This window comes from Lagenorhynchus albirostris, chromosome 14 (assembly GCF_949774975.1).
Source record: "Lagenorhynchus albirostris chromosome 14, mLagAlb1.1, whole genome shotgun sequence".
Lineage (NCBI taxonomy): Eukaryota > Metazoa > Chordata > Mammalia > Artiodactyla > Delphinidae > Lagenorhynchus > Lagenorhynchus albirostris.
This window is the reverse complement of record NC_083108.1, coordinates 26,222,249-26,237,959: the sequence shown is the minus strand read 5'-3', so window position 1 is coordinate 26,237,959 and position 15,711 is coordinate 26,222,249. Positions and strand designations below refer to the sequence as shown.

Genomic DNA, 15,711 nt, shown 5'->3' with positions numbered 1-15,711 from the left:
CTTACCATCTGAGCAACTCTGTTGCTAAACATCTGCTCACAGAAGACAGAAAGTCCCTATTTAAGGAGCAAGCAGGCACTGCTGTTAAAATCAGGAGCCCTAGAATCTCTTCCTGGCTTTGTAACAGAGACATAAAACATCACATCTCTCTTCACTGTACCTTGGTTCCCTGTGCGTAAAATTAAGGGAAAGCATATGAATGAGAGACTGTCTTGGAAAGAGTTTTGAGCTCCTAATGAAATGTGACATACATATAACTGTTTCAGAAAAATTCTGAAGATTATCACCAGTAAAGATAATGGCAAGAAGTAGAACTGTCATGTGCACATGGTAGAGGAGGCTTGTGATATGCAGAAAAGAGGCATGAAGGAAAGAAAAGGAACCATGAACCTGCATTGCACAGAGTATTTTTGGCCAGTCAATTCTATTGAATTGAAAATATGTTCCAGAGGGAAGGAGTGGGAAGAATCACTCTGATGGGAACAAATACAACTGATAAATGACCACAATCCTAGTTAGCCATGAGCACTTATAAATACCACCTCTGACATCTGAGTTTTTCCCTGATTTAGCAGTTCCAACTGCTAGGTCATCCTAATGTACTGTTAGAGAAACAACAATATCCTAGTTTTTGCATTCCTTCAATTCTAACAATTATTTATATCTTCTGCCATATCATCAAAAAGGTGCTTTTGAAATGTTTAGGTATATTCTGAATATAGTCATTGAATTTTTACTGTCTCCTTTTCCTTAGGAGTCCAGAATATTTGTCTTTTAAATTGCTGCCAGGTATGTGACATTGGATCTGGCTTCAGCTGTAGAGAAACAAGGATTGTTTTAGGGAAAGAATGAATGACTAATTCTGCAGCAGAAGTTCTCGAAGGTCTATGTCACACGCAGTTGTTCACAGCACCATCTGTCAGTAATTCACTGAAAGTCGGGTTTCAGGAAGACATTTTGGAAGCAAAGGAGAGACAGAGAAGAAAAAACATAATAAGCATGGCTTCTGACACTCCGGTTTCCTTCAGAGGACCAGGAATCAGGGTGTCAGGAGGAACTGGAAAGAGTAGAAAACCTTAAAACAAAATGAAGATCACATCTACAAGACTGAACTGAGAATTTCCTTAGTTTTAGAAATTTTCCACAGAATTTATAAGATGCACTTAGCCATTTATTTAGGAAGCCCCATGCCTAGAATTAAGTTCAACAGTGTATCAGCTTAAACACTGGATGCAACATCATCAATGCCCTGGGCTATTTCAAGTACATCAGTAAAGAACACAGCCGAGCAATAACAATTCAGAGAGTTAAGGAAAATCTGTTTCCTCTGATGAGCTCACCTTTTAGCTTTTGCTGAGATGCGCACCTAGCTTTTCTTTCCTGATCAAGCTTGCTGCATAGGGAATCTGTAAGATAAAAACAAGCAAAACTATCCAGGTGAGCAAAATTTGGAGACATGTATAATGGAGACCCTTCATTGTGCCTAAATTTGAATGCTGGTGAATCTGCCCTGAGGACAAAAGGTCTCCATCTGCCCGGCAGTATGGGGCTTCTGGGGTATAGCATGTCTAAGGCCTGTTAAAACGCATATGAGGACAGGACAGGTGATCACACTAGGTTGTTGCTACAGCTAGTCTCTGAGGTTCCTATGTGACATTTCACTGCACTTAATAATTTGCACTTAATAATATGGTACTTATTTTTATTTATGTATGAAAATTAAGTTATAACGTATGTCTAAGGTCACAAAACAAGAACGTGATTACAAACTAGTTCAATGTAATTTTTCATTTAATTAGAGTGAGGAAATATGCTATCATTATAAATCACAAATAAGATTAACTAAACACAAACTATTACTCTGGGTAATTTCCCAATAACTACTAAGAAGCATCAGAAATAATTGCACTGAATGGAAAATATGACCCTTGAGAATTCTACCTGGATAAACTTGAAAAGTACTTTTGAATAGTGGGGTTTTGAATGAAAGTCTATCGCATTTGATATGCTACTTTTCATTAGAAAATTCAAATTGTTGAAACTGGACTACATGTATTATTTAGATTTGCCTCTCTACTAACCCTAGTCATGCTACTTACCTTCATCATTATAAGGCTAAATTCAGGACTCTAATGATATAAATCTGTTTTACATTTAAAGAAATATTCAGCCTTCTAGAATGTAACATGAACAATGGCTGATATTATATAAAAGCAATGAAGGAAAGAAAATTATAGTCATTCAAGTAGGTAATATTTTGAATACTGTTATATACATTCCCCATATCCCCAGCATATTTATGTTTTGCTCTCCTGATCTACCAGTCCATAAACATGAACCTTTATTAATGGGAAGGAACTACAAATCTATAGTGATGCTTGTGGCTAAGACTAGCTGGACCATTTTGCCATAATAACTGGTTAGTTGAATCAAACAAGTCTTTTTTTTTAAATTAATTTATTTATTTTTGGCTGCGTTGGGTCTTCATTGCTGCGCACAGGCTTTCTCTAGTTGTGGCGAGTGGGGGCTACTCTTTGTTGCAGTGCGCGGGCTTCTCATTGCGGTGGCTTCTCTTGTTGCAGAGCACAGGCTCTAGGCACGTGGGCTTCGGTAATTGTGGCACGCGGGCTCAGTAGTTGTAGCTCACAGGCTCTAGAGCGCAGGTTCAGTAGTTGTGGTGCACGGGCTTAGTTGCTCCGCGGCATGTGGGATCTTCCTGGCCCAGGGCTCGCACCCGTATCCCCTGCATTGGCAGGTGGATTCTTAACTACTGTGCCACCAGGGAAGCCCTCAAACAGTCTTTTTAATGAAAAAAAGAGAGAAGACTAAAATAACCACCTCACTATCTTGATACACAGCCACAACATGGATATATATGATAGAGACATATCGGATAAAGGCCATAATAGCAGCATCGAAATTAATGGTTCATATAGGACCATAAATAGTTGTGTCCTAATCTCATACTTAGGACGAGAGCTGAGATTAGCTAGATAACTATGACAAGAAGAGTTACACAGGGACCTACTCTAGTTACCTCTTCTTTCCACTCTGGGTTATGCTACACCTGCTATTAACCGAGACATACTTGAATCCTGATTTTCCATTATGGTGTATGAAACAATATGCCAAAACACATGGATCACCTCTTTCTTTAGATGCATGATGTCAGAGAGCTTTGAATGGAATTCTATTATTTAGGATAACAAGTAGAAATGATGTAAACCTTGGGGTATAAGGATTACCTAATAAAATGTATTTGTGTCACTCTCGCATTTAGAAAGCCTTCTCAACATCAAGATTAGATGCCACGAAGATTTAGTAAGTGTCTGTTCTGTGCCAGGCACTGCACGAGGTAAGTTAATATCACCATGCGCCATCTCATCAAAGCCAGTAAACTACTCATCCTAACCCAAAGAAAACTGCCTGAAGGGCACTGCTTTCAGATCTAAGTCTGAATGCCTTTTTCTTTTTTTCAGAAACAACAATGTAGCGTTTCATTAAGATGGGAAGCTGATAAGGAAATTTAAGGAAAGGACTCAGGAAAAAAAGGACATTTCCAAATAAGCACATTTGATCCCCAAATCTCCAGACTGAAATTTAAATCTGTGTGAAGAATTATTAATCTCAGGTTGTGAGCTGAGAGTCATTAATTCCAAGTCTTAAGTCATGAATGTTTAATAAAGAATATATTAGCATATGGCCCGACTGTTCATGGAAACTGTCCTATTTCATTGATTCTAAGATGCAGTTTTTTCCCTCACATTTTAACACTTCTGAAGTTGGATGTACTATAATTGATGGTATCTGAGAATAATAGTTGGAAACTTCTTTTCTTATGATACATCAAGTAATGGGCACTTTTATGATTGATGGTGCTTCAGGTTCTATACTCCCCAACTGGGGGAGCTCAGGATCTTAGAGGCTCCATTAAAGATAATTAGGCCATGTAAATCTCCTGTAATAGAACTTATAAAAGCTTTCTTTTCATTCTGACCAGCTTGGAAATCACCAAGATTGGCATGGACAAAACCCCTCAAAGTTGCTATATAACTTCTAAATCACCTAGTTGGCTCTAGTCTATCAAAAGTATTGAGATTTTACCAAAAAACATAATTTCCTAGATTGTGCCAAGAGTTAGCCTGAGCTCAGACATTAAGGTGGGTCAACATCTCAAAAGGAGAAAGACGAGAAAAAGGATATATAATTAAGAAACGAGTCATTGCATTGTCAAGATGCAAGGCAATAGATCAATAATTGGAAAAGGACCCACTGTAGTCAAAGTCTGTCTCCTGGAGAATCTTAAGGCAGCTTCCAAGGAAGTTCAGACTTACATCAAGTCCTCTGCTTGTTACATATTTAGTCATAAAATCAAAATCTTCTAGGGGCCCAGGGATCTTTTTCTAAAAATAAAGTGCTCTATCTACCTTTTTAAAATATGTAAAACATATTTTTAAAAACTCCCTGTGTTCAGACGGTAGAAATCTGGGCAAGTTCCCATCCTAATGAATACTGGAGATCCTCCAAGAGAAGACCACACTGAAGAGCTCTACCCTTGCCAAAAGGGGAGCACTCCTCCAGAAACGATAAAGACCTGTCACCGCTCCTTTCCCGGCAAGGACAGGGCTCACACCATCAGAAAGTTGTAAACTGACTTTTTACAAGTCCACGGTGAACGAAACATGAGTACTAAATCTATTGGTTGAACATTAATTTTAATTGAGGCTTTAATGAGGAACTTTGAGACTGGTTCCCTCTGGCTGCGTGTGACTGCAGTGTTCTGGAAGAACAGCAGAGGGCACTTCAAGACTAGCATATTTTAAAAGCACTTTTTCTCAATCTACGTGCCCCTTGGTAGTGATCCAGCAAGTTCAAAGTATGTGAATCTGGGTCCAGCCATTTATCATGCGTTTTCTGTTGCAGCTTCACAGTGTCCTTCAAGAACTATGACTAATGTCTTCAACAACTATGTCTTCAACTATGACATGCCTCCAACAAACCTACGGTAGTAGCTTATACATACATGTACTTGCTTTAAAAAATTGTTGCCAAATTAGCAATAAAAAATTGAAAAAAGGTTATCAAGGCATCACAGTAGTCTCGGCTCATGTTGTAAACTACATTATATTCCAGTCCTTGGAAAAACTTTAATCAAAAGGCTGTACACGTTATAGATGTAGAAAACAAACTTATGGTTACCAGGGGATAAGGGGGGAGGGATAAATTGGGAGATTGGAATTGATATATACACACTACTATATATAAAATAGATAACTAATAAGGACCTACTATATAGCACAGGGAACTCTACTCAATATTCTGTAATGGTCTATATGGGAAAAGAATCTAAAAAAGAGTGGATATATATATATATGTATAACTGACTCACTTTGCTGTACACTTGAAACTAACACAACATCGTAAATCAACTATACTCTAATAAAAATCTTTGAAGAATGGTTATACACTTAGTAAAATGCCTTCACTTTCTTCTTTAAAATTTTTTTAAAAATTGGGATATAATTTACATATAACATTGTAATGGTTTCTTCACCTTCTTCTCAATCCTAAGGGATGATGGTTTTGTTTTAAAAATTGAACGTTTTTCCTAGAACCAGAGCTCACTTGTGAATGAGAAATCTTTTGCTCTTTATTATACTAAACACTAACACACTCATGAACATGCTAAATTCTAAAACCTTTGTATTTGGTTCATATTGAGAGGAACATATATCTTCGCTTGTATAAGTAAATCTGGTTTGGTAATAACAACATTTTAAGCACTTGAAAACCCAGAGCAGAGGTGGGGGACCATAACACAAACTGTGATAAAGACTGTAAAACTCATTTTAAACTGTTTGTAAAAAAAAATTAGCTTGTGGCCCATGTATATGTGTTAAATAAACTGCATATGCTTTAAATCTCACATTAGATAAATGCACATTTATTTATAAACACACAAAGAGAGTCAATCATTTGAGTCTATAGTCATCACAACTTTGCATTTAACAAACTGTAAAAGGAAGCAATGGTGTAGAAATTAGTCAGCGGAGAATCTAAAAATGCAGGAACCAAAGAAATTCATAAGTTTTCTTTCTATGGCAATGATACCCAAGATGCTTTCGATATCATCTTGAATAAGAACACTGTGCAACAGCATAGGATAAATGCATTGTGGATCTATGGGAATTGTTACAAAATATGATGGTTTTAATATATTTGAATTCTCCATGACTGCAGAGTGGGTTTTTATTTCATCTAAAGGAAAAGATGCCTATTCTGTAAGCAAATGACTATTCTGTAATACATGCTTTGTAAACTTTAAATATAAAATAATTTAAACATAAAAGAATAAAATAATTTTTGGTGAATTGTTCTGTTCTCAAGAAGCAAAGCATGTAACTATATTTACTGATGAATCAGAGCATTCAACTAAAAATATTGAGAAAGTCAATAATTGTGATACCTAGCAACTTCTTGATAATATTTAGGTATCATTTTCTAAAGACATTTTTCTCCAGTTACTTTAGCAAATACAACAAGCTGAATAAGGGACAGGATAAGTTTCTGTTCAAGTAAACTTGAGTTTGCTGCCTCAGTTCTAAAGCAGATGGTATAGTGTGAACACAGGTCCTTCCCGCACAAATATATCTCTAGCCACCAGGGCTCAAATAGTTCCACTAATAGAGGTACTACTTTGAGAACGGGCATGCCATTAAATTGATTACTTGTATTGGCACAGCATTTTATGTTTACATGTGCATTTCATGTTTATTAAACACTTGTGCCTTATCATATCCCTATCAGGGTACTAGGTTGGACCTTATAACAGGTCCCTTTGGTCTAGAAACTGATAAAATGAACTATACAGGATGAATCTTGAACTCAAGTTTGCAGACCTTAAAGCTTGTATCTGTTAGTCACAAGGACAGTGCTGTAATACATAAGCTCCCAGTAATTCACTAGTATGCCTTCTTTTAGTAGTTTTGGTAGTAGTTCCCCAACACACAAAAAAAATTTGAGGAAATTAGGACCAAGCCAGGACAATTTGGAAAGGAATTAAGAGGATTGCTACATGACAGTATCAGCGTTGGGTCAGGGGGCGTCCATGGGTGGTGGTTAATTCAACAAATGTCTACTGATCCCTATTTGATGTTAGACACCATGCTAGGTGTTAAAGGTAGCACGAAGACCCGGGCATCTAAGGATAGGGGACACAAAAGAAGGGGAAGAAGCGGAAGGGACAAATCATGTCTATTTCACCAGTTTTCATGTTGGTAGTCTGGATGTACTTTTGTGGATTTCAGGAATTATATTGTACCTACAAGGCTGGGGGAAAACATTCCAGCTCCTCCCAAAGAATTTAATTTGCAACCAGGAAAATTTACTATCTAGAGGAATATGAATTAATAACACTTGTCTAGATAAATAAATACATAATGATAAAATATTTTGCAATACAATGTAATCAAGATATTTTGTAATACCAATTTGTATCTTCCATGTACCAAATATCTCAAAAGACAAGAGATATTTTTTCTTTTGTTAATACTGCCTGCTTATTACATGGATGCAATATCATCTCCTCTTTTACTAAAGAAGCCAAATGTCAAAGAAAATTAAGACATTAAAATTACATAACTGGCCTTAAATAACTGGCACTGAAATAATTATTTAGTTTCCTTTCCTAATGCCCCTTTTGCTACGCTCATCACCACCCAGCAGTCACACATTTTTGGTTGCATGTGTGGTAGTTTTTGTTTTAAGAGTCTGAAAATGATATCCTATGTAAAATAAGTAAGGTCTTAAAATTTTATATCCTTCTATCTCTGATCCTATCTTTACATTCTTCCTTTGGACAAATAAAACAATACGTAAATTCACAGCAAGTAATGAGCAGCTCTTATTATCTAGGTATCAAAAGCTGAGAAGAGTAGATACTTTTTTTTTTTAACCCCTGTGGGGGATTAGTTTTCAATTGATTAAGAAAATCCTTCTGTTCCCCAGTGAAGTTAGGTGCAAATAAAACTAACACAAGCAAAACCAAAACAAGAAGAAAGATCCTGTTTAAGAGGGTCTTATGTTGAGGCGGTTTTCAGAACTGAGAGTTGTTGACCAGCACTTGAGATCCAGCAAAACCTCAGAAGGAGGGTTAAAGTTAGAAGCAGTACTTTTAATAGAGCCCCTAGAATGGGGGAAAACATCATGAAATACAAGTCTGCTTTCAAAATGACTCTCAGCAATCTCCATTAACGCAAGCACGATTTCTCCCATGCAGAAAGGAAACATCAATAACCATCTTCCTTAAATAATCCTGACAGAAAGCTAGATGCCTGGCTCTCTAGACAAGACAGGCGGGTCTGCATAGATACATGCTTTGTGGTATAAGGATAACGTGGACAAGCTCAGAAACACCAAGCAACCCAAATTATAATAACCATGCTGTGAAGAACACTAAGGATCAATGTATGTCTTTACCCAGGTGATTAAAAATATCTTATAGGGGCTTCCCTGGTGGCGCAGTGGTTGAGAGTCCGCCTGCCGATGCAGGGGACACAGGTTCGTGTCCCGGTCCAGGAGGATCCCACATGCTGCAGAGTGGCTGGGCCCGTGAGCCATGGCCGCTGAGTCTGTGTGTCCGGAGCCTGTGCTCCGCAACGGGAGAGGCCACAACAGTGAGAGGCTCGCATACCGCAAAAAAAAAAAAAAATCTTATAAATGGACTTCTCTTGTGGTGCAGTGGTTAAGAATCCGCCTGCCAATGCAGGGGACACGAGTTTGAGCCCTGGTCAGGGAAGATCCCACATGCCGCGGAGCAACTAAGCCCGTGCACCACAACTACTGAGCCTGCTCTCTAGAGCCCGTGCATCACAACTACTGAGCCCGTGTGCCACAACTACTGAGCCCGTGTGCCACAACTACTGAAGCCCGTGTGCCTAGAGCCCGTGCTCCCCAACAAAGAGAAGCCACTGCAAGGAGAAGGCCGGCACCACAACAAAGAGTAACCCTCGCTCGCCGCAACTAGAGAAAGCCCGTGCACAGCAACGAAGACCCGACGCAGCCGTAAATAAATAAATAAATAAATAATCTTACAAAAACTAAGCAGAAATTATTTCCCCATTGTACTCATGAAAATGAGGAAGCTTGGGAGACTGCTTTCAAAGCACTAATAAATAATACCAGATGTATCTGCATGGGGACCAAGGGTGAGGAATTCAGGGAAAAGAAAAAAAACAACTCAAAAAACGAAAAACATAAAACCTCACAACATTTATTTATCAGACATTTTCCTGTTTCCCTGTTTCTGTATAAATAGATCTTTGTCAGTGTCCACTTTCAGACATGATTAGGATAGAGTAACACACTTCATTTGGAAATAATGCCTTTCTTTTCATCGTCGTTCAAGTGAATTTAATTGATTAATTGTATTTATACTAAGTTCTATTGACAGCAGAGGGCCTGCTCAGGTCTGGGTGGTGGAAGGAGGGGGAAGACAAAGACAATGGCCCTTCCCTGAGCTTCTGGTGCAGCCCAGCGCTGTGTTCGGAAGTCTGCACAGTGCAAGACAATGCAGGTACCTCTGGTTCACCCTCAGAGACAATGTACACATCTGTCTATTAACACATGGTAGGTAGTTACATTTAGAGGAAATGTACTGACACATCTGTGTATCCTGCATCTAAGTAAATCTCTTGGCAATTAGCATCTAAACCAGCGGAGAGTGAAGTGGACCAAAGGATTTCAAGGCAAAAACACAAACAGTTTCATACATATTGGGTGGTTTGAAAACAAACCCATCACCTTGCATTTATTTTTAAGTAGAAATGCATCTTACAATTTGTAACTGTTGCACCATTTCTTCTCGGTAGGCTAGTTCCCTTTTCATTTGATCCTGAAAATTATCTGGTAGGAGTGAGAAACAGAGAAATAGATTAATTAAAGTGCAAAATCTACTATTGGTATATTTAGTAAAAATATTACTGACAGTCCCATAGAACCGCCCCCCCCCCGCCCTTTGGTATTTTTAAAAGTAAACACTATAGTTGTTTGAAGAGATGTTTTCTTCAAGACTGTGATTTAATCAGAATAGACAGTAAATCCTGAGAGGCAAAGGTCTATCTCTTATATTTCACAATATCTCATAGCCCCTCTAGTATAATCCTTTGCACATAATAACTACTCGGGAATGTCGAGGGCAAGCATGTTCTCTAGTCTTTGAACACTTGAGCAAGTCACAGTACTGAGAGCTTCCACTGTCTTCAGAAGTCTAGTGCTAGTGACGGGGTGAAGTTCAGACAAAGCCCATCATAGGAAACGTGGACCCTTGTGCACGCGAACCCTTGGGTGATAAGACGTAGGTCTGTTAGATGTGCCTGCCTGGCTTCACTGCAGCTCATCTCACGTCTAAGAGAGTGAGTGATAAATGTATTCTGACTGGACTCTCCCAACCTGCAAACTCTCCCACCTGGTAGCAGTCTTATCTTACGTCCTCCTTGGGCCTATGTGGTTCTACAGACCTTGCCTCAATCTGAGAAGGAAGGAACTTTAAGACATATTGTGCAAAATATCTTTGCCATTCTACATATTGATCATTTTTATTGTATTTCCAGAAAGGAATGACTTCTTAATGTGCATCTTGTTCTTTCATCTTCTCCACTGATCCTTTTTAAAGTGTGGACTTGGCTAACTTCAGCTTTTTCTGCTTTAAATGAGAAATTAACGTGATTTCATATGAATCTGTGGTGGATGGTCAGGGCAGTGGCTTGAAGAAACCAGAAACTCTGTCATCATCTCTTCTCTTCCTTTCATCTCTACAGCCAACTGGTGTGTGAGTCCTGTATATTCTACCTCCCTCCTCTCCTCTCTTTGCCATTGTTACCTCCCAAATGCAGACACCTCTTCCCTGAAAAGTTTCCCAACTGACCATCTGGCCTCCAAATCCCTTTCATTCTCCTGCTTAAAACTCCGTGAGGGTTTCCCATCGCTTTCAAGGTAATAAACCCTTTACCACTCATGAGATTCTGGATACTCAGAAACTAAAAACATTGTTCTTTTTATTTTTTATTTATTTATTTTTTTGCTGTATGCGGGCCTCTCACTGTTGTGGCCTCTCCCGTTGCGGAGCATAGGCTCCAGACATGCAGGCTCAGCGGCCATGGCTCACGGGCCCAGCCGCTCCGCGGAATGTGGGATCTTCCCGGACCAGGGCACGAACCCGTATCCCCTGCATCGGCAGGCAGACTCTCAACCACCGCGCCACCAGGGAAGCCCTATTTTTTTGATCTATCTTTCTACACTATTTGAATTCCTTCCCCAACCTCAAGCATGTATTTTTAATTAATTAATTTTAAAAGACCTTTTTAAAAGAGCAGCTTTAGGTTCACAACAAAATTAAGAAGGTACAGAGATTTCCCATATACACTCTGTGCCTCCCCCCACGCACACAGCCTCCCCCATTATCAACATCACTCACCAGAATTTGTTTCCACGGATAAACCTACATTGACACCTCATTATCTCCCAAAGTCCATAGTTTACCTTAGGATTCACTCATAGTGTTGGACATTCTATGGGTTTGGACAAATATATAATAACATATGTCTATCATCACAATATCATACAGAGTATTTTCACTTCCCTGAAATCCTCTGGGCTCTGCTGATTCATTCCTCCCCTCCACTCCACCCCTAGCAGTCATTGATATTTTTACTGTCTCCATAGTTTTGCCTTTTATAATATATATATTTTTAAGAAGACCCATTTCCTACTCTCACCTCAGAATTTGATGTGAAAGTTACTGTAATAGAGGTAAGCCTGTGGTGCTATGCAAGGGTCAAGGAAGGAGCCCTCGGGTTCCCTTGGAGGATTAAGCAGGAGGAAAAGCTTGAGGAGGTGTGATCAGGTTCTTTGCTAAGATGTGGAGGCGGGAGTAGGGAACAGCAGGTGGCTCAGCTGGTTGCAGCAAAGGGGGTAGAAAAAGCTCCTTCCACCACATCACCCACCAAACCACTCTCCAGTCCACACATGCATTGCACTCCCAGCCACTCTGTGTTTGCCACTGCTGTGGCCTGGCCCTTACAGCACACATCTCCCTTTTCTTTCAAGTCCAGCTCAAACGTTCTGTCTTCTGAAATGTTCTCTCCAATTCTCCTGCCCTCTCCTGCCAGAATTATCCACATTTCTCTTGTACTCCTCCAGCACTCTGTACAGACCTCTGTTAATGCATCCATAATCCGTACTATGATTAGTGGTTATACATCTGTCTCTCAGTGAAACAGTGAGGACAGGAAGATAAGTTTTAGACACTTTAAAAATTTCCAAAGCCCACCACAGGGCCTGGCACACAGCAGGGGCTCGTTAATGAATGAGGAATGAATAGAAGAATGAAGTACCCATCAGAAGGTCTGGATTCTGCCTTGGACAGTAATTACCCCCCTCTGGAGGCTCAGACCCTCATCTGAACAAACAAGGGAACGATGCAACAATGGAACGTGGAACAATGCACTCTGTAAGGTCCTTTCTTGCTCTACTGCTTTAAGATTTGATGACAAGGTAAACTGATTTGGTTGGGCTCCACACACCCAGTTCTGTCTTTCCTGTGTTGGAAAATGGGGAGCGGGTAATTTTGACTTATACTGATGAAAATTAGAAGTCAGGTACTGGATGAGGGGCTGGCACACACCTGCCACCTCAGGATGCTCTGGAGGTGGGTCAAAGCCCATAGGCTGGGTACCAGGCAACAGGAGTCAGTGCTCCGCAAACTGCCCTGGTTCCAGTGCCCTTGGCCCTGTACCTGGGCCAGAATACCTTCAGAAGATCAGTGTGTTTTCCAGACACCAGAGCTCATCCCAAGCAGGTCTCCCTCTGTGAAGGAGAGATATGCCCTCTGAACGTCAGCAGCTTCCTCTGTCCCTCTCGGGCTCCGCAGTGCCTCTGATCAGGGTGAGGCTGAGGTGGGTGGGAGATGAAGGGCTGCCTGAAGCTGGCTGTGGCACCTCCCTGGCAGCCCAGGAGAGCCTGATGTTGGAGAAGGAAATAGCTAAGGGTAATTTGGAGCGGAATGATGATAACTAGTCCTTACTTAATTCATGCTCGTTGCTCTGTGATGGCTCACAGTACAATTCTTTAAGTTAAAGTGAAAAAAAAATGAAGCTGTTAAAGTGCCGGAAAAATGGTGAATATTTTTATAAAATTGGAGTGAGGAAGGGCATCAAAGACAAAAAGCAAACAGGAAAGACTTACAGATTTGATTAGATAAAAGGTTAAAACTTTGGTATGACAATAAACACAAAACACCATAGTCAACATTTCAAAATGGACAGAAACAAAGAATATTTGCAACATGACGAAGAATTAATATTTTAGTATATAAAGAGCTCACATAAACCAGGAGAAAATGAACATGTCAAAAGAAATACGGGGAGAGGATACGTGGGCATTCACAAAACATACAAATGGATGACAGACATGTGCAAAGTGTTCAATATCCCTAGCAATGAGAGAAAAGGATATAATACAAGGAACCACTTTTTCCATTTAAGTTAGCAAAGATCTAAAGAAAAGATGATACGTGGTGTTCCAAGGATGGAAGTATAAATTAGTACAACCTTTCTGGAAAGCAACGTAAAATTATGTATCAAGAGCTTTGAAAAGTTCATACGCTAACAGAAATTCTTTTAGGAGTTTATCCTAGGGAGATGATCATGGACTTGTACAAAGATTCAGTAACAACGATGCCTAAAACTTGGATAAACTTTAATGTCCAATGTAAGAGTGCATTTATAGACTGCTAGGTAGTCTTGAAAAGAAGCTCATGTTAAGTGAAAAAAAGGAGGGTAAAAACTGGTGTGTATAATATTTCATTTTGTTTAAAAAATGGTTTAATATGCACTAGAAAGGCTGAAACTCCAAAATGTTAACATTGGTTTCCTCTAGGTGATAGGATTATGGGTGATTTTTATTTTCTTTCCTTTATATTTCTGTATATTTAAACTTTTCTACAGCAAGCATGTGTATAACTTTAGAGATATAAAGATTGTTAATTGGCGAGAGAAAAAACAAACTAAAAGTTTTGCTATGTCCTAAGGTTGATGAAGACACAATTTAAGTGGAGATGAAAACATCATTAAGCTGTTTACTCTAATGAGAATCACTTGAAACCCAGCTATTTTTGGAAGACGATAGCATAAAAGGAGGTGGCAGAGAAAAGCACTGACGGCTGTGCTCTGCAAACGTGGACAGTTTGAAAAGCCAAAGAGTTTTTCAAACAGCAACAAAAAGTATCCAGCCTACATACCTGGCACTAGAAATGAGAAGAGAACTCAGATGGTAGATCTAGTTCCCCTGGTAGAGCCTACTCAACAAGCAATAGGCTTTGGGGCTTATTTCATTTACATGGTCTTTATTTTGTTATCACTGCTTTTAAACAACGACAGAGACTTTTGATCTGTACCATGTTTTAGAATCCCCATCCCTGCTTCTCCAGAGGATGCTACAACAAAGAGAGAGGAAGGAAGGACGGAAACCACTGAACACAGAATGAATCTAGTAACAGCCACAGGTGAAAGATGGGACAACCATATTCAGGTAGATGAAATGTAGTTTGTTTTTAATAAGAAGTAACCTTAAAAGTAACTTGGAAAAGAAATTTTTTATAAAAATCTAAGACGATGACATGATCAAAATCTACCAGTTAAGCTTTTCACAAAACCCCAGCCATTAGTAGGTCTTCCCTGTTGTAAACCACTGGCCTTTCCACTTGGTTCTCTCAAATGCCATGAATTTGTCATCATACCTGCAAATCCAAGGACTCAACTCATGAGTCCTTGCTAATCTCCTTTATCAGTGATCCAATCTCATCTTCATTGTCAGTTTTAATCTCTTCGAATATGACTCCAATATTTATATCAACCATTGATTGAGAGTACGTCATGTTCCCACAATTTGCTGCATGGGCAGCAACAGAAGACTCTTTCCTGAAATTATTTACAACACTGTCGGGTAGAGGGTGAAACAATCAGAGAGGAGTGAACACAAAACACCCGTGGAACTAGAAATAAACACAGGAGGACTTCAGCACAGAGTGCAAACTGCAAGAGTGGGAAGGCTTCCTGGAGGTGGCAGAGCTTGAGCTGTGTCCCAAATGATGGGGAGTACCTAGACAAGGAAGGCATTTGGACTAGAGAAACGTAGGGTGCAGAGGTGGAAAGTGAGGGGCGAGGGCGGTCCGCAGGGTAAGTGGAACTGAGTAGGGGGAGAAGTGGTAATAAGCCTGGGTGGGCCGATTATGGAGGACTGTAAAAGCCAGTCAGGAGTTAGATGAGACGCGATACGGTCAGCAATAGGGAATCACTACAGTGAGTGGAAGACGTGGTGCCAAAGGTAGATTTTTAGGAAGGCAGGGCTAATAGCAGTGAGCAGAAAGGGCTGGAGTGGGGAAGGGAGGTGAGGACCCAGGGCACCCCGCGGAAACGACACAGGAGAGGGAGAGGGTGAGGGCCTTCTCCATTCGTGGCCTCATCCAGCAACCCTTTGGCAGGTCCCAGTCAGGCCTAGGCTCTGAAGTTATACTGATGGCCAGTGGCAAGAGAGTAAAATGAATGAAAAATGACAGCAAAGGCCTGAATACTGTAATAAAGGAAGGTGCAGGGTGTTGGAGGAGCTGGGAGGAAGGAGAGCTTCACTAGGGAAGGCAGACACAATGTGATGGCT

General features: G+C 40.0%; 1 protein-coding gene across 1 annotated transcript in view; it reads right to left on the bottom strand.

The window, feature by feature from the left end:
* Positions 1-1,343: 1,343 nt before the first annotated feature.
* Positions 1,344-15,711, bottom strand: part of SKOR2 (SKI family transcriptional corepressor 2) — a 33,731-nt gene continuing 19,363 nt past the window's right edge. The window contains exons 6-7 of the mRNA XM_060121623.1: positions 9,836-9,903; positions 1,344-1,406 (exon numbers count right to left, since the gene is read on the bottom strand). Coding sequence (XP_059977606.1) covers positions 1,344-1,406; positions 9,836-9,903 — 131 coding nt within the window. The remainder of the gene's footprint in view (positions 1,407-9,835; positions 9,904-15,711) is intronic.